The sequence below is a fragment of the Heptranchias perlo genome, chromosome 1 (assembly GCF_035084215.1).
Source record: "Heptranchias perlo isolate sHepPer1 chromosome 1, sHepPer1.hap1, whole genome shotgun sequence".
NCBI classification, from domain to species: domain Eukaryota; kingdom Metazoa; phylum Chordata; class Chondrichthyes; order Hexanchiformes; family Hexanchidae; genus Heptranchias; species Heptranchias perlo.
The window spans coordinates 44,387,258-44,406,167 of record NC_090325.1 but is presented as its reverse complement, the minus strand read 5'-3'; the positions used below and the strand labels follow the sequence as shown (position 1 = coordinate 44,406,167).

At 43.9% G+C, this 18,910-nt stretch overlaps 1 protein-coding gene across 1 annotated transcript in view; it reads left to right on the top strand.

Annotated features, from left to right (window-relative positions):
- Positions 1-18,910, top strand: part of dnai1.2 (dynein, axonemal, intermediate chain 1, paralog 2) — a 240,567-nt gene that overhangs the window by 59,997 nt on the left and 161,660 nt on the right. Inside the window, exons 10-11 of the mRNA XM_067991157.1 lie at positions 1,134-1,218; positions 13,229-13,346. Coding sequence (XP_067847258.1) covers positions 1,134-1,218; positions 13,229-13,346 — 203 coding nt within the window. The remainder of the gene's footprint in view (positions 1-1,133; positions 1,219-13,228; positions 13,347-18,910) is intronic.

The following is an 18,910-nucleotide window of genomic DNA, read 5'->3' as shown; positions in this document are numbered from 1 at the left end:
TTGCACACACGCAGATAACGAACGCCAGCAGCATGTAAAGTAAGGAGAATATGCGTTAGATCAGTGTGCAACACTGATTTAAAGAGATGGATACTATTTTAACACTCAACGCTCCAGCCAATGCATTGTCTTAACCACGAACAGCTGAACATGTCTTAGACGGTCTGGAGGACCCCCGCCAGCGCTATTTAAAGGGACCATGCAGGATTTACAGGTTAGTTGCTGGATTATTGCTTCTGGCTGCTGATGCATTTGTACCTGTTTTGGAGGTATCCTATACTTGAAAACTGGGACTAGGGGACATAGCCTAAAATTTAGAGCCAGAACTTGCAGGAGTGAAGTTAGGCAACGCTTCTACACGCAGAGTGGTAGAAGTTTGGAACACTCTTCTGCAAATGGCAGTTGATGCAAGCTCAATTTTGAATTTTAAATCTGAGATTGATAAATTTTTGTTAACCAAAGGTATTAAGGTCAAGTATATGGGGGATACAAAATTATTAAAATTATTATAAACTTAGAATAGTATAGGTATGAAGTTTAGTTCACATGTGGATAATGCAAACCATATTCAATCCTTTCTATAGTGCTTTGCTTCTGTTTATTTGTTACCATTTTTGTACATAATCTGTTTTTTTTATTCGTTCACGGGATGTGGGCGTCGCTGGCAAGGCCGGCATTTATTGCCCATCCCTAATTGCCCTCGAGAAGGTGGTGGTGAGCCGCCTTCTTGAACCGCTGCAGTCCGTGTGGTGACGGTTCTCCCACAGTGCTGTTAGGAAGGGAGTTCCACGGTTTTGACCCAGCGACAATGAAGGAACGGCGATATATTTCCAAGTCGGGATGGTGTGTGACTTGGAGGGGAACGTGCAGGTGGTGTTGTTCCCATGCGCCTGCTACCCTTGTCCTTCTAGGTGGTAGAGGTCGTGGGTTTGGGAAGTGCTGTCGAAGAAGCCTTGGCGAGTTGCTGCAGTGCATCCTGTAAAATGGTGTTGGTTGTGAAGGGAGAATTTGAATTTGCTAATCATTTATAATTGTGTTAAATGTGTCAATTTTTTCCTAAATAATTGCTTAACAACATTCATTTTGATGACAGTTTGCTTCTGTATTTGGTTATTTATATGTATTTGTTCCAGGGTGATGACATTACAAGGGTTGGTAAAGTTGCCAGAATAGTGGAACGAATGGTGAACCAGAACTCTTTTGATGACATTGCACAAGGTAATCCAGAAATTAAGTTGATGTTTTTAAAAATTAAACAAAATCAAAATTAAGAATAAAATGATACTAAAATAAAGTTTTGTCTGGGAAAATATTTATAAAAATCTCCAAATTGCTGTCCGTTGGACTTAAACTTTTTAGACTAAATTCCTATTTTACATAGACTCTTGTTCTAGAAAAGTGAAAGCTAAGGGGTGAACTGATAAACATCTTTAAGATAATAAAAGGGTTGACAGGGTAGACGTAGAGAAAATGATTCCACTTGTGGCGAGTCCAAAACTAGAGGTCATAAATATAAGGTAGTCACTAATAAATCCAAAAGGAGAAACTTCTTTACCCATAAAGTGGTAAGAATGTGGAACTCACTACCACAAGGAGTAGTTGAGGCAAATGGCATAGATGCGTTTAAGGGGAAGCTAGATTGGCACATGAGGGAGAAAGAAATAGAAGGTTGCTGCTAAGGTTAGATAAAGTAGGGAGGGAGGAGGCTCGTGTGGAGCATGAACACTGGCATAGACCAGTTGGGCCAAATGGCCTGTTTCTGAGCTGCAAACTCAATGTAATACATCCTGGGATTTTACTGTTTACAATTTCTGTAGCAATCTCCACCTGTGCCAGTGCAGATATTGGAAGTACCAGTACTAACAAATTGCAATGTTCAATGCACAAACTGACACGCTGTTGCTCTACAGATAAATGAAGTGGAGTTGAAATGGAGGAAAACCTTGAACTGAGTACTGCAGATTTCTTTGAGAACAACAATGTTATTTATCTTCTGCCTTTGAAACACTGTACCTTCTTTAGCTGTTTGTTTTTACCATAGCCATGCACTGCACTGCCCAGTTCATTGTTTTTCACCCACAAAAAATTCCAAGCTTCTTTCATGATCAGTACATCATATGACTTCTATTTTTCACATAATCTTATTTTTGTTGCTTTCTCCTATACTAATTATTTGCATGTTCCTACATTGAACTGCATTTGCCATCGAAGAGATCCAAATCATCTAAGTGTAGCATAGACCATTTCAACATTTTTGAATCTGTCAGATCTGATCATCTTTTTTTGAAGTCCTGCTACTTTAAAACCGACCTTCAATGACTTACTGAAATACAATAGTGTTGCATAAAACATAAAGTGTAAAATGTTTTGTGCAACTATTGCATTTTCAATTCAAGAAAAGTTATTGTCCAGGGCACCAGAAGCCACACTTATTTTAAAACCCATGGGGTGAAATCTTATTTGACTTTCTCCATGCGAAAATCGTGTTTGACTAACTTGATTGAGCTCCTTGATGAAGTAATGGAGATGGTTGCTGAGGATAATGTGGTTGATGTGTATGTGGACTATCAAAAGGCATTTGATAAAGTACCACGTAATAGACTTGTTAGCAAAATTAAAGCCCATGGGATTAAAGGGACGGTGGCAGTGGGAATCAAAATAGGCTAGGGGACAGAATGCAGAGTGTAGTGGTGAACGGTTGTTTTTCAGACCGGAGGGAAGTATACATTGGTGTTCCCCAGGGGTCAGTATTAAGACCACTGCTCTTTTTGATACATATTAATGACCTGGACTTGGGTATAGAGGGTATAATTTCAAAGTTTGCCAGACGACAAGAAATTCAGAAATGTAGTAAATAATGTGGAGGATAGTAACTGACTTCAGGAGGACATAGACAGACTGGTGAAATGGGCAGACACATGGCAGATGAAATTTAATGCAGAGAAGTGTGAAGTGATACATTCATAGAATAGAATCATAGAAGTTACAACATGGAAACAGGCCCTTCAGCCCAACATGTCCATGTCGCCCAGTTTATACCACTAAGCTAGTCCCAATTGCCTGCACTTGGCCCATATCCCTCGATACCCATCTTCCCCATGTAACTGTCCAAATGCTTTTTAAAAGACAAAATTGTACCCGCCTCTACTACTGCCTCTGGCAGCTCGTTCCAGACACTCACCACCCTTTGAGTGAAAAAATTGCCCCTCTGGATCCTTTTGTATCTCTCCCCTCTCACCTTAAATCTGTGCCCCCTCGTTGTAGACTCCCCTACCTTTGGGAAAAGATTTTGACTATCGACCTTATCTATGCCCCTCATTATTTTATAGACTTCTATAAGATCACCCCGAAACCTCCTACTCTCCAGGGAATAAAGTCCCAGTCTGTCTAACCTCTCCCTGTAAGTCAAACCATCAAGTCCCGGTAGCATCCTAGTAAATCTTTTCTGCACTCTTTCTAGTTTAATAATATCCTTTCTATAATAGGGTGACCAGAACTGTACACAGTACTCCAAGTGTGGCCTCACCAATGCCCTGTACAACTTCAACAAGACATCCCAACTCCTGCATTCAATGTTCTGACCAATGAAACCAAGCATGCTGAATGCCTTCTTCACCACCCTATCCACCTGTGACTCCACTTTCAAGGAGCTATGAATCTGTACTCCTAGATCTCTTTGTTCGATAACTCTCCCCAACGCCCTACCATTAACGGAGTAGGTCCTGGCCCGATTCGATCTACCAAAATGCATCACCTCACATTTATCTAAATTAAACTCCATCTGCCATTCATCGGCCCACTGGCCCAATTTATCAAGATCCCGTTGCAATCCTAGATAACCTTCTTCACTGTCCACAATGCCACCAATCTTGGTGTCATCTGCAAACTTACTAACCATGCCTCCTAAATTCTCATCCAAATCATTAATATAAATAACAAATAACAGCGGACCCAGCACCGATCCCTGAGGCACACCGCTGGACACAGGCATCCAGTTTGAAAAACAACCCTTGACAACCACCCTCTGTCTTCTGTCGTCAAGCCAATTTTGTATCCAATTGGCTACCTCACCTTGGATCCCATGAGATTTAACCTTATGTAACAACCTACCATGCGGTACCTTGTCAAATGCTTTGCTGAAGTCCATGTAGACCACGTCTACTGCACAGCCCTCATCTATCTTCTTGGTTACCCCTTCAAAAAACTCAATCAAATTCGTGAGACATGATTTTCCTCTCACAAAACCATGCTGACTGTTCCTAATTAGTCCCTGCCTCTCCAAATGCCTGTAGATCCTGTCCCTCAGAATACCCTCTAACAACTTACCCACTACAGATGTCAGGCTCACTGGTCTGTAGTTCCCAGGCTTTTCCCTGCCGCCCTTCTTAAACAAAGGCACAACATTTGCTACCCTCCAATCTTCAGGCACCTCACCTATAGCGGTGGATGATTCAAATATCTCTGCTAGGGGACCCGCAATTTCCTCCCTAACCTCCCATAACGTCCTGGGATACATTTCATCAGGTCCCGGAGATTTATCTACCTTGATGCGCGTTAAGACTTCCAGCACCTCCCTCTCTGTAATATGTACACTCCTCAAGACATCACTATTTATTTCCCCAAGTTCCCTAACATCCATGCCTTTCTCAACCGTAAATACCGATGTGAAATATTCATTCAGGATCTCACCCATCTCTTGTGGTTCCGCACATAGATGACCTTGTTGATCCTTAAGAGGCCCTACTCTCTCCCTAGTTACCCTTTTGCCCTTTATGTATTTGTAGAAGCTCTTTGGATTCACCTTTGCCTGATCTGCCAAAGCAATCTCATATCCCCTTTTTGCCCTCCTGATTTCTCTCTTAACTCTACTCCGGCAATCTCTATACTCTTCAAGGGATCCACTTGATCCCAGCTGCCTATGCATGTCATATGCCTCCTTCTTATTTTTGACTAGTGCCTCAATCTCCCGAGTCATCCAAGGTTCCCTACTTCTACCAGCCTTGCCCTTCACTTTATAAGGAATGTGCTTACCCTGAACCCTGGTTAACACACTTTTGAAAGCCTCCCACTTACCAGACGTCCCTTTGCCTGCCAACAGACTCTCCCAATCAACTTCTGAAAGTTCCTGTCTAATACCATCAAAATTGGCCTTTCCCCAATTTAGAATTTTAACTTTTGGGCCAGACCTATCCTTCTCCATAGCTATCTTAAAACTAATGGAATTATGATCACTGGTCCCAAAGTGATCCCTCACTAACACTTCTGTCACCTGCCCTTCCTTATTTCCCAAGAAGAGGTCAAGTTTTGCCCCCTCTCTAGTCGGGCCATCCACATACTGAATGAGAAATTCCTCCTGAATACACTCAACAAATTTCTCTCCATCCAAGCCCCTAATGCTATGGCTGTCCCAGTCAATGTTGGGAAAGTTAAAGTCCCCTACTATTACCACCCTATTTTTCTTGCAGCTGTCTGTAATCTCCTTACATATTTGCTCCTCAATTTCCCGTTGACTATTTGGGGGTCTGTAGTACAATCCTATCAAAGTGATCTCTCCCTTCTTATTTTTCAGTTCTACCCATATGGACTCAGTGGGCGAACCCTCGGATATATCCCCTCTCACTACTGCCGTGATGTTCTCCCTAATCAAGAACGCAACTCCCCCTCCTCTCTTACCTCCTGCTCTATCTTTCCTATAGCATCTGTACCCTGGAACATTGAGCTGCCAGTCCTGCCCCTCCCTTAGCCATGTTTCAGTAATAGCTATAACATCCCAGTCCCATGTACCCATCCATGCCCTGAGTTCATCTGCCTTGCCCATCAGACTTCTTGCATTGAAATAAATGCAGTTTAATCTAGACTTCCCTTGGTCTTTGCCCTGCTTTCTCAGACCATCTGTCCGGTCATGTTCTGTACACTCTCCCTTACTGCCTTTTGTTTCTGTCACCACTTTATTTCCCACTGACTTCCTGCATCGGTTCCCATCCCCCTGCCACATTAGTTTAAACCCTCCCCAACAGCACTGGCAAACACTCCCCCTAGGACATTGGTTCCAGTCCTGCCCAGATGCAGACCGTCCAATTTGTACTGGTCCCACCTCCCCCAGAACCGGTTCCAATGGCCCAGGAATTTGAATCCCTCCAGCTTGCACCATCTCTCAAGCCACGTATTCATCTTAGCTATCCTGTCATTCCTACTCTGACTAACCCGTGGCACTGGTAGCAATCCTGAGATTACTACCTTTGAGGTCCTACTCTTTAGTTTAACTCCTAACTCCCTGAATTCAGCTTGTAGGACCTCATCCTGTTTTTTACCTATATCGTTGGTGCCTATATGCACCACGACAACTGGCTGTTCACCCTCCCCCTCCAGAATGTCCTGCAGCCGCTCCGAGACATCCTTGACCCTTGCACCAGGGAGGCAACATACCATCCTGGAGTCTCGGTTGCGTCCGCAGAAACGCCTGTCTATTCCCCTTACAATCGAGTCCCCTATCACTATAGCTCTGCCACTCTTTTTCCTGCCCTCCTGTGCAGCAGAGCCAGCCACGGTGCCATGAACCTGGCCACTGCCACCTTCCCCTGGTGAGCCATCTCCCCCAACAGTATCCAAAACGGTATACCTGTTTTGGAGGGAGATGACCGCAGGGGACCCCTGCACTGCCTTCCTACTCTTCCTCTGTCTGTTGGTCACCCATTCACTATCTCCCTCAGTAATTTTTATCTGCGGTGTGACCAACTCACTGAACGTGCTATCCACGACTTTCTCAGCATCGCGGATGCTCCAAAGTGAGTCCATCCGCAGCTCCAGAGCCGTCAAGCGGTCAAACAATAGCTGCAGCTGGACACACTTCCCGCAGGTGAAGGAATCAGGGATACAGGAAGGAGCCCTGAATTCCCACATCCCACAAGAGGAACATGACACGGCGCTGGGATCTCCTGCCATGACTTAACCCTTAAATTAGCTTAAGAACAACTACAATGTCAAGAGAAAAAAAAAGGAAAGAAAAACTACTTACCACTCCCTTTAAGGAGTTTACTCCTTTAAATTGTTCTCAATTTAGAGAATGTTAACTACACTAGGGACCTTGATTCACTAAAAAATAAACGCTACTTCCTATAAGACCTGCAGACCTTCCCTTTCCTTTTACTTCAGTTGCTGTAGATAAGGAGAAATACTCACCTGAACCTACTCACCAATCAGGTGCCTCCCCTGTGTCGCGTCCCGATCTGATTCCTGACGTCACTTCGAACTCGGTCGCAGCTCCGCTCGTCTCGGCTCCTCTCAGCTGTTCTCAGCGCTCTGAAATCCCGCCTTTTATCGGACGCTCCCTCCGCTCGGCTCGGCTCCTCTCAGCTGTTCTCAGCGCTCTGAAATCCCGCCTTTTATCGGACGCTCCCTCCGCTCGGCTCGGCTCCTCTCAGCGCTCTGAAATCCCGCCTTTTATCGGACGCTCCCTCCGCTCGGCTCGGCTCCTCTCAGCGCTCTGAAATCCCGCCTTTTATCGGACACTCCCTCCGCTCGGCTCGGCTCCTCTCAGCTGTTCTCAGCGCTCTGAAATCCCGCCTTTTATCGGACGCTCGGAAAGGCAATATAAACTAAATGGTACAATTTTAAAGGGGGTGCAGGAGCAGAGAGATCTGGGGGTGCACATACACAAACCTTTGAAGGTGGCAGGACAAGTTGAGAAGGCTGTTATAAAGCATATGGGATCCTGGGCTTTATTAATAGAGGCATTGAGTACAAAAGCCAGGAAGTTATGCTAAACCTTTATAAAACACTGGTTAGGTCGCAGCTGGAGTATTGTGTTCAATTCTGGGCACCGCACTTTAGGAAGGATGTTAAGGCCTTAGAGAGGGTGCAGAAGAGATTTACTAGAATGGTGCCAGGGATGAGGGACTTCAGTTATGTGGAGAGACTGGAGAAGCTGGGGTTGTTCTCCTCAGAACAGAGAAGGTTAAGGGGAGATTTGATAGAGGTGTTCAAAATCATGAACTATTTTGACAGAGTAAATAAAGAGAAACTGTATCCAGTGGCAGAAAGGTCAGTAACAAGAGTGCACAGATTTATGGTGATCAGCAAAAGAGCCAGGGGCAACATGAGGAAACATTTTTTTACGCAGCGAGTTGTAATGACCTGGAGTGCACTGCCTGAAATGATGGTGGAAGCAGATTCAATAGTAACTTTCAAAAGGGAATTGGATAAATAATATTTAAAAAGGGTAGTAGGCAGAAGGCTGGAAATTATAGACCAGTTAGCCTAACATCTGTGGTGGGTAAAATTTTGGAGTCGATTATTAAGGAGACAGTAGCGGAACATTTGGATAAACATAATTTAATAGGACAAAGTCAGCATGGCTTTACGAAGGGGAAGTCATGTCTGATAAATTTGCTTGAGTTCTTTGAGGACATAACGTACAGGGTGGATAAAGGGGAACCAGTGGACGTAGTGTATTTAGACTTCCAGAAGGCATTCGACAAGGTGCCACATAAAAGATTATTGCTCAAGATAAAGAATCACTGGATTGGGGGTAATATTCTGGCATGGGTGGAGGATTGGTTATCTAACAGGAAGCAGAGACTTCGGATAAATGGTTCATTCTCGGACTGGCAACCAGTAGCCAGTGGTGTTCCGCAGGGGTCGGTGCTGGGTCCCCAACTCTTTACAATCTATATTAATGATTTGGAGGGGGGGGACCGAGTGTAACATATCAAAGTTTGCAGATGATACAAAGATGGGAGGGAAAGTGGAGAGTGAGGAGGACATAAAAAACCTACAGGGGGATATAGACAGGCTGGGTGAGTGGGTGGAGATTTGGCAGATGCAATACAATATTGGAAAATGTGAGGTTATGCACTTTGGCAGGAAAAATCAGAGAGCAAGTTATTATCTTAATGGTGAGAAACTGGAAAGTACTGCAGTACAAAGGGATCTGGGGGTCCTAGTGCAAGAAAATCAAAAAGTTAGTATTCAGGTGCAGCAGGTGATCAAGAAGGCCAACGGAATGTTGGCTTTTATTGCTAGGGGGATAGAATATAAAAACAGGGAGGTATTGCTGCAGTTATATAAGGTATTGGTGAGACCGCACCTGGAATACTGCATACAGTTTTGGTGTCCATACTTAAGAAAAGACATACTTGCTCTCGAGGCAGTACAAAGAAGGTTCACTCGGTTAATCCCGGGGATGAGGGGGCGGACATATGAGGAGAGGGTGAGTAGATTGGGACTCTACTCATTGGAGTTCAGAAGAATGAGAGGCGATCTTATTGAAACATATAAGATTGTGAAGGGGCTTGATCGGGTGGATGCGGTAAGGATGTTCCCAAGGATGGGTGAAACTAGAACTAGGGGGCATAATCTTAGCATAAGGGGCTGCTCTTTCAAAACTGAGATGAGGAGAAACTTCTTCACTCAGAGGGTAGTAGGTCTGTGGAATTTGCTGCCCCAGGAAGCTGTGGAAGCTACATCATTAAATAAATTTAAAACAGAAATAGACAGTTTCCTAGAAGTAAAGGGAATTAGGGGTTACGGGGAGCGGGCAGGAAATTGGACATGAATTTAGATTTGTGGTTGGGATCAGATCAGCCATGATGTTATTGAATGGCGGAGCAGGCTCGAGGGGCCGATTGGCCTACTCCTGCTCCTATTTCTTATGTTCTTATGTTCTTAAATACTTGAAGGGAAAAATTTTACAGGGCTATGGAGAAATAGCAGGAGAATGACATTAATTGGATAGCTTTGTTGAAGAGCTGGCACAGGCATGATGGGCCGAATGGCCTCCTTCTGTTCTGTAACTACTATGATACATAGAAACATAGAAAATAGAAGCAGGAGTAGGCCATATGGCCTTTCGAGCCTGCTCCGCCATTCAATATGATCATGGCTGATCCAATATCTCAATACTGTATTCCCGCTCCCTCCCCATACCCCTTGGTGCCTTTTGTGTCTAGAAATCTATGTATCTCCTTCTTAAATATATTCAGTGACTTAGTCTCCATAGCCTTATGTGGTAGAGAATTCCACAGGTTCACCACCCTCTGAGTGACGAAATTTCTCCTCATCTCAGTCCTAAATGTCCTACCCTGTATCCTGAGACTGTGACCCCTCGTTCTAGACCCCCCAGCCAGGGGAAACATCCTCCCTGCATCCAGTCTGTTTAGCCCTGTTAGAATTTTATACATTTCAATGAGATCCCCTCTCATTCTTCTAAACTCGAGTGAATACAGGCCTGGTCGACCCAATCTCTCCTCATGCAACAGTCCTGCCAACCCAGAAATCGGTCTGGTGAACCTTCGTTGCACTCCCTCTATGGCAAGTATATCCTTTCTTAGGTAAGGAGAACAAAACTGCACACAATACTCCAAGTGTGGTCTCACCAAGGCCCTGTATAACTGCAGTAAGACATCCTTGCTCCTGTACTCATAACCTCTTGTAATGAAGGCCAACATACCATTTGCCTTTCTAACTGCTTGCTGTCCCTGCATGTTTGCTTTCAGTGACTGGTGTACAAGGACACCCAGGTCCCTTTGTACATCAACATTTCCCAATCTATCACCATTTAAATAATACTCTGCCTTTCTGTTTTTCCTTCCGAAGTGGATAACTTCACATTTATCCACATTATACTGCATCTGTCATGTATTTGCCCACTCACTCAACTTGTCTAAATCATCTTGAAGCCTCTTTGCATCCTCCTCACAACTCACAATCCCACCTAGTTTTGTGTCGTCAGCAAACTTGGAAATAATACATTTGGTTCCCTCACCCAAATCATTGATATATATATTGTGAATAGCTGGGGCCCAAGCACTGATCCCTGCGGTACCCCACTAATCACCACCTGCCACCATGATAAAGACCCATTTATTCCTACTCTGTTTCCTGTCTGTTAAACAATTTTCAATCCATGCTGGTATATTACCCCCAATCCCATGTGCTTTAATTTTGCACACTAACCTCTTATGTGGGACTTTATCAAAGGCCTTCTGAACATCCAAATACACCACATCCACTGGTTCTTCCTTATCTATTCTACCAGTTTACATTCTCAAAAAACTCCAGTGGTCTGTCAAACACGATTTCCCTTTCATAAATCCATGTTGACTTTGTCTAATCCCGTTGACATTTTCTAAGTATCCTGTTATCACATCCTGCTTCCACCAACATTTCAGTGATACTATGATGTGTTACCTGTATTGAATGTGCACAACGGTAGTTCGCTATTTCCTAAAGTAAGGCGCCTGAAACGGGACACAATATTCTAATTGCAGATAAACACCTCCAGGTGCTTCATAAAGGTGTCATTAAAAAATGGTTGCCAAGCCAAAGAAGCAGATATTAGGAGAGGTGATCATAAGCTTGATCAAAAAGGTGGGTTTTAAGAAGGACGCTAAAGTAGGTGGAGAGGCAGAGGGTTTTAATGAGGAAATTCCAGAGCGTGGGGCCTAAGTGGCTGAAGGCACAGTCGCCAATGGTGGGGCAATGGAGGGGGGTGGTGGTGGTGCGGGGGTTTGGTACACAAGATACCAGAGTCAGGAGGGTTCATAGGGAGAGTTGTTAGCTTGGAGGAGGTTAGAGAATTAGGGAGCAGTTAGGCCATAAAGAGTTTTAAACACAAGAAGGTGTTGGGGAACCAGGAACTAATGCAAATCAGCGAGGACAGCAGTAATGGGTGAGTGGGATCTGGTGTGGGATAGGATATGGACATCAGAGTTTTGGAAGTGTATGGAGGGTGGGAGATGGGAGGCCAGCTAGGAGAGTATAGGAATAGTCAGGTATGAAGGTGACAAGGGTGTGAATGAGAATTTCTGCAGCAAAAGGACTAGGGTAGGGAAGTAGGCAGTCTATGAATGGAAAGAATATGGAGTTGGAAACTCAGCATGGAGTGAATAGGTTTGTGTTATTTCCTCAAAAAATTTGTCAGATATGACTTGTCTTTTACAAACCCATGCTGGCTGTCCTTAAGTAACCTATGTCTTTCCAGGTAAGTATTTAATTTACCATATGTTATCCTTAGCTGAGCTTCGACCACATATTCTCTCCTTCACAAAGGTCACCTACTTCCACCTCTGTAACATCACCCATCTGCATGCCTACCTCAGCCTATCTGCAACTGAAGCCCTTATCCATGCCTTTATCACCTCCAGACTCAGCTATTCAATGGCCTCCTAGCTGCCCTCCCATCCTTCACCCTCCATAAACTTCAGCTCATCCAAAATTCTGCTGCCCATATCCTATGCACACCAAATCCCACTCACCCATCATTCTGTCCTCACCGACCTACGATCGCTCCCCCGTCTCCCAATTCTTCAAATTTAAAATCCTCACCCTTGTATTTAAATCTCTCCATGGCTTCATCCATTCTTATCTCGAACCTTCTCCAGCATTACAACTCCTCTCCCTTGAACTCTCTGTTCCTCTGATTCCATGCACCCCTCTTGTGCATCCCCCCACTTTGGTCCCACCACTGGTGACCATGCCTTCAGTCCTCCCTAAACCCCATCCACCTCTCCACTTTTAGGACCCTTCTTAAAACCCACATCCTTAATTAAGCTTCTGGTTAACCCTTCTAATATCTTCTTCTTTAGGTCAGTGTCCATTTGTTTCCCTCAGACCTCTATGTAATATTTTAGAACGATTTTCAACATTGTTGTTGGCAACTCTAGAAGCTTAGCCACTATCAATGTTAGGCTGACTGGTCTACAGTTACCTGGTTGATCCCTTTCTTCCTCTTTGATCAGAGGTGTTACATTGGCAACTCTCCAGTCCTCTGGCAGAACTTCCATGCCTTAATACATTTGAAAGATTGCTGTCAGAGCCTCTGCTATTTTCTCTCTGAACTCCCTCAGCATTCTCGCATGCATGCTATCAGGACCCAATGCCTTTTCCACTTTGAGTTCTACCAATTTTTTCAGGATTACTTCTGTATCTATGGTTAGCCTCTCTAATTGCTCCAACTTATCCTCTTGTACCCTTTCATTCCCATTACCATCATAAGCTATCATAAAACTAATCGAGATGTGCATATCTCTACTAAAGAAATAAAAATCAAGGAAACAATATTTTCAGTGCTCTTATCTGTTCTATTTCAGTTGCCCAAAGTTGAATTTTCCATGTACCCCTACCAAATAATAAATCCAAATGTTTTTTTAAGACATGCTATTATCTTTGCAGTGTTATTTAAATACAGTGTTAATTGAATTCAGTGTTCAATTTTATTTTTTCTGTGTAGACTTTAAATATTTTGAGGATCCTTCTGATGAATTCAGGGATCAGGAAGGCACCGTTCTACCTCTGTGGAAGTACTATTATGAGAATGCTAAGAGATTGTCAGTTACTGGCCTCTGCTGGTGAGTATTACAAAATGTAAAATGGGGTATAAATTCAATATGTGGCAGCAAAAGAGAAAAGAATTGCATTCATGTAGCATCTTACCACTCCTGTTAGAAACATCTCTTTTGCATACCAAGATCCTACAAACTTTAATGAGGTAAATGACTAGTTAATTCCTCCTGTTAATCAGACCACCAGGGAAACTCTCTGCTCTTCTTTAAATAATGCCATTAGATCATTAGATTCCACCTGAAACAGTGGAACAGCCAGAATTTGTTTTCACATCTCACCCAAAAGATGACACCTCCAACAATATCTTACTGATTCAGTATTACTTGTACTATCAGCCTAGATTATATATTCAAGTTCAGGAATGGGACTTGAACCCACATTCTTCTAACTCAGAGGGAAGAATGCTATCAGCTGATCCAATTTGACTCAGTATGCCAACTGAGTCAAATTGACACTATTACACAGTTAGCTCACACTATATTGTTCTCCAATTGGCAATGTTCCAGCCAGTTTTAAAAAGTTCCACTGATACCAACAATGAGGACTGCAAAATGTACAATTTGCATCAATGTATTTTTAACCCACCTTCGTTATTAACAGAAGTGACTACAACGTTTCTCAATGCCAATTAGAATAACTTACATTGTACCTCGCTGGAGCGTTATTTTGTTATGTTTCCATACAGTAGAATAATAGAGCTGTTTCTCCAGTGCTTCAATTTTCATTTCACTGTGAGTATAACTAGTACTTATGCATTGACTATGTAAGACAAACAACAGATTTACACATGGGTCCCGATTTTAACTTCCCCTTCCTGGCGAAAAGCAGGTGGGGGCAGTTAAAATGGAATGGCCAGAATTTGTTTTCACATCTCATCCAAAAGATGACACCTCCAACAATATCTTACTGATTCAGTATTACCTGTACTATCAGCCTAGATTATATATTCAAGTTCAGGAATGGGACTTGAACCCACATTCTTTCCCACCTTGATCTGACTGCCTGCAATTTTAAATTGCAGTGGCAAGAACACCCGCCCAAGCCGGTGAGATCCTCTTTAAATATACAGATTGGGCTCTTGATGATGTAATCGGGGCCCAATGTACTATTTTAACCGGAGGCCTGAGCAGAGCAGCAGTTATGGTGTAAATCAGCAGGCCAACTTTGCCGGGAGCTGGATTGAGGGCTAAAAGAGGCCCAGTACATAAGAACATAAGAACATAAGAAATTGGAGCAGGAGTAGGCCAATCGGCCCCTCGAGCCTGCTCCGCCATTCAATAAGATCATGGCTGATCTGATCCCAACCACAAATCTAAAGAACACAAGAAGTCGGAGCAGGACCCGGCCACATAGCCCCTGGGCCCTCTCCGCCACCCACAGGGCATTGACCGATCCGAACTCAGCTTCATGTCCAATTTCCTGCCCGCTCCCCATAACCCCTAATTCCCTTTACTTCTAGGAAACTGTCTATTTCTGTTTTAAATTTATCTAATGATGTAGCTTCCACAGCTTCCTGGGGCAGCAAATTCCACAGACCTACCACCCTCTGAGTGAAGAAGTTTCTCCTCATCTCAGTTTTGAAAGAGCAGCCCCTTATTCTAAGATTATTCCCCCTAGTTCTAGTTTCACCCATCTTTGGGAACATCCTTACTGCATCCACCCGATCAAGACCCTTCACAATCTTATATGTTTCAATAAGATCGCCTCTCATTCTTCTGAACTCCAATGAGTAGAGTCCCAATCTACTCAACCTCTCCTCATATGTCCGCCCCCTCATCCCCGGGATTAACCGAGTGAACCTTCTTTGTACTGCCTCGAGAGCAAGTATGTCTTTTCTTAAGTATGGAGACCAAAACTGTATGCAGTATTCCAGGTGCGGTCTCACCAATACCTTATATAACTGCAGCAATACCTCCTTGTTTTTATATTCTATCCCCCTAGCAATAAAAGCCAACATTCCGTTGGCTTTCTTGATCACCTGCTGCACCTGCATACCAACTTTTTGATTTTCTTGCACTAGGACCCCCAGATCCCTTTGTACTGCAGTACTTTCCAGTCTCTCGCCATTAAGAAAATAACTTGCTCTCTGATTTTTCCTGCCAAAGTGCATAACCTCACATTTTCCAATATTATATTGCATCTGCCAAATCTCCGCCCACTCACCCAGCCTGTCTATATCCCCTTGCAGGTTTTTTATGTCCTCCTCACTCTCTACTTTCCCTCCCATCTTTGTATCATCTGCAAATTTTGATATGTTGCACTCGGTCCCCTCCTCCAAATCGTTAATATAGATTGTAAAGAGTTGGGGACCCAGCACCGACCCCTGTGGAACACCACTGGTTACTGGTTGCCAGTCCGAAAATGAACCATTTATCCCAACTCTCTGCTTCCTGTTCGATAACCAATCCTCCACCCATGCCAGAATATTACCCCCAATCCCGTGATTTTTTATCTTAAGTAATAATCTTTTATGTGGCACCTTGTCGAATGCCTTCTGGAAGTCTAAATACACTATGTCCACTGGTTCCCCTTTATCCACCCTATACGTTATATCCTCGAAGAACTCAAGCAAATTTGTCAGACATGACTTCCCCTTCATAAAGCCATGCTGACTTTGTCCTATTAAATTATGCTTATCTAAATGTTCCGTTACTGTCTCCTTAATAATAGACTCCAAAATTTTACCCACCACAGATGTTAAGCTAACTGGTCTATAATTTCCAGCCTTCTGCCTACTACCCTTTTTAAATAACGGTGTTACATTAGCAGTTTTCCAATCTGCCGGGACCTCTCCTGAGTCCAGGGAATTTTGGAAAACTATCACCAAAGCATCCACAATCCCTACTGCCACTTCCCTCAAGACCCTAGGATGGAAGCCATCAGGTCCAGGGGATTTATCCGCCTTGAGTCCCATTATTTTACTGAGTACCATCTCCTGAGTGATTTTAATCGTATTTAGCTCCTCCCCCCCGAGAGTCCCCTGTTTGTCCAGTGTTGGGATATTCTTAGTGTCCTCTACTGTAAAGACTGAAACAAAATATTTGTTCAGCATTTTTGCCATCTCCATGTTTCCCACCATTAATTTCCCGGTCTCATCCTCTAAGGGACCTATGTTTGCCTTAGCCACCCTTTTTCTTTTTATATAACTATAGAAACTCTTGCTATCTGTTTTTATATTTTTTGCTAATTTCTTTTCATAATCTAACTTCCCTTTCTTAATCAATCCTTTAGTTACTTTTTGCTGTCTTTTGAAGAATTCCCAATCTTCTATCCTCCCACTAAGTTTGGCTACCTTATATGTCGTTGTTTTTAGTCGGATACTATCCTTGATTTCTTTACTTAGCCACGGATGGCTGTCATTTCTTTTACACCCTTTTTTCCTCAGTGGAATATATTTATTTTGAAAGTTGTAAAATAACTCCCTAAATGAACACCACTGCTCATGTACCGTCTTACCCTTTAATCTATTTTCCCAGTCCACTTTAATCAATTCCGCTCTCATACCATCATAGTCTCCTTTATTCAAGCTCAGTACGCTTGTTTGAGAATCAACCTTCTCACCCTCTAATTGGATATGGAATTCAACCATGTTGTGGTCGCTCGTTCCAAGGGGATCCTTAACTAGGACATTATTAATTAATCCTGACTCATTACACAGGACCAGGTCCAAGGTTGCCTGCCCCCTTGTAGGATCAGTTACATACTGCTCAAGAAATCCATCCCTGATGCACTCAATGAACTCGTCCTCAAGGCTGCTCTGCCCAATTTGATTTGTCCAGTTAATATGATAATTAAAATCCCCCATAATTATGGCTGTTCCCTTATTACATGCCCCGACTATCTCCTGATTAATACTTCTTCCAGCAGAGTTGCAACTATTAGGAGGCCTATATACTACGCCCACTAATGTTTTTTTCCCCTTATTATTCCTTATCTCCACCCAAACTGTTTCATTATCTTGATGCTTTGTCCCAATATCATTTCTCTGTATTACAGTGATTCCTTCCTTCATTAACATAGCCACCCCACCTCCCCTTCCTTCCTGCCTGTCCTTCCTGATTGTTAAATACCCTGGCATATTTAATTCCCAGTCGTTGTCACCCTGCAGCCATGTTTCTGTAATGGCCACAAGATCATACCCATACGTAGTTATTTGTGCCGTTAACTCGTCCATTTTATTACGAATGCTACGTGCATTCAGATAAAGAACTTTCAAATCTGTTTTGTGACGCTTAGTTCCTGCTTTTTCCTTTTTTAACACTTTACCTATTACTCCATACCTTCTGTCCCTTCCTGTTACGCTTTCCTCTCTCTCCCTGCTCAGGTTCCCAACCCCCTGCCACTTTAGTTTAAACCCTCCCCAACAGCACTAGCAAACACTCCTCCTAGGACAGCGGTCCCGGCCCTGCCCAGGTGCAGACCATCCGGTTTGTACTGGTCCCACCTCCCCCAGAACCGTTTCCAGTGTCCCAGGAATTTGAATCCCTCCCCCTTGCACCATTCCTCTAGCCACGTATTCATTTGAAATATCCTCCTATTTCTACTCTGACGAGCACGTGGCACTGGCAGCAATCCTGAGATTACTACCTTTGAGGTCCTATTTTTTAATTTACCTCCTAACTCCCTATATTCTGCTTTTAGGACCTCATCCCCTTTTTTACCTATATCGTTGGTGCCTATGTGCACCACGACAGCTGGCTGTTCGCCCTCCCCCTCCAAAATGTTCTGTAGCCGCTCCGAGACATCCTTGATCCTTGCACCAGGGAGGCAACACACCATCCTGGAGTCTCGGTTGCGGCCGCAGAAACGCCTGTCTATTCCCCTTACAATTGAGTCCCCTATCACTATAGCTCTGCCACTCTTTTTCCTCCCAGCCTGTGCAGCAGAGCTACCCGTGGTGCCAGGAAGTTGGCTGCTGCTGCCTTCCCCTGATAAGTCATCCCCCCCAACAGCATCCAAAGTGGCATATCTGTTTGAGAGGGGGATGGCCACAGGGGACCCCTGCACTACCTGCCTGCATCTCTTACTCTTCCTGGTGGTCACCCATTCACTTCCTGCCTGTATACCCTTTACCTGCGGTGTGACCAACTCGCTAAACGTGCTATCCACGAGTTTCTCTGCATCGCGGTAAGTTTAATTTTTTTTCAATGTTTCCTTGTGAGCCAGGAGGAGCAGCTCCTCCACGCCCCACAAGGAAACTTAGAGCCTCTGTTGCCCCAGGCTCCCCTCTTCCCTCGATCGCAATTGCTTCCAGAACCCCCTCCCCACCCCGATCCACTTACCTGATTGCTGGGGCCATCTCCCAAATTAATACTCTTGCCCGCTGGCCAGGCAGTGATTTTTGCCGGGTTCGGTAAAGGTGCCTGAATATTAAAAATGAGGCCCGTGAGTTAAAGTCTCTCTGGGCTTTGACACGCGAGTTTGTTGCTCGCCCAAGCCCCTTGCGCGATTTTCACCTAACCTACCTGACGGTTGGGGGGCGATTTTGGGTCGGCTGCATGTTTTACACCCCACCCGATTTTACGCTCCATTGACTTTAATTGAGTTTTTGAATGCAACAAATTCCCAC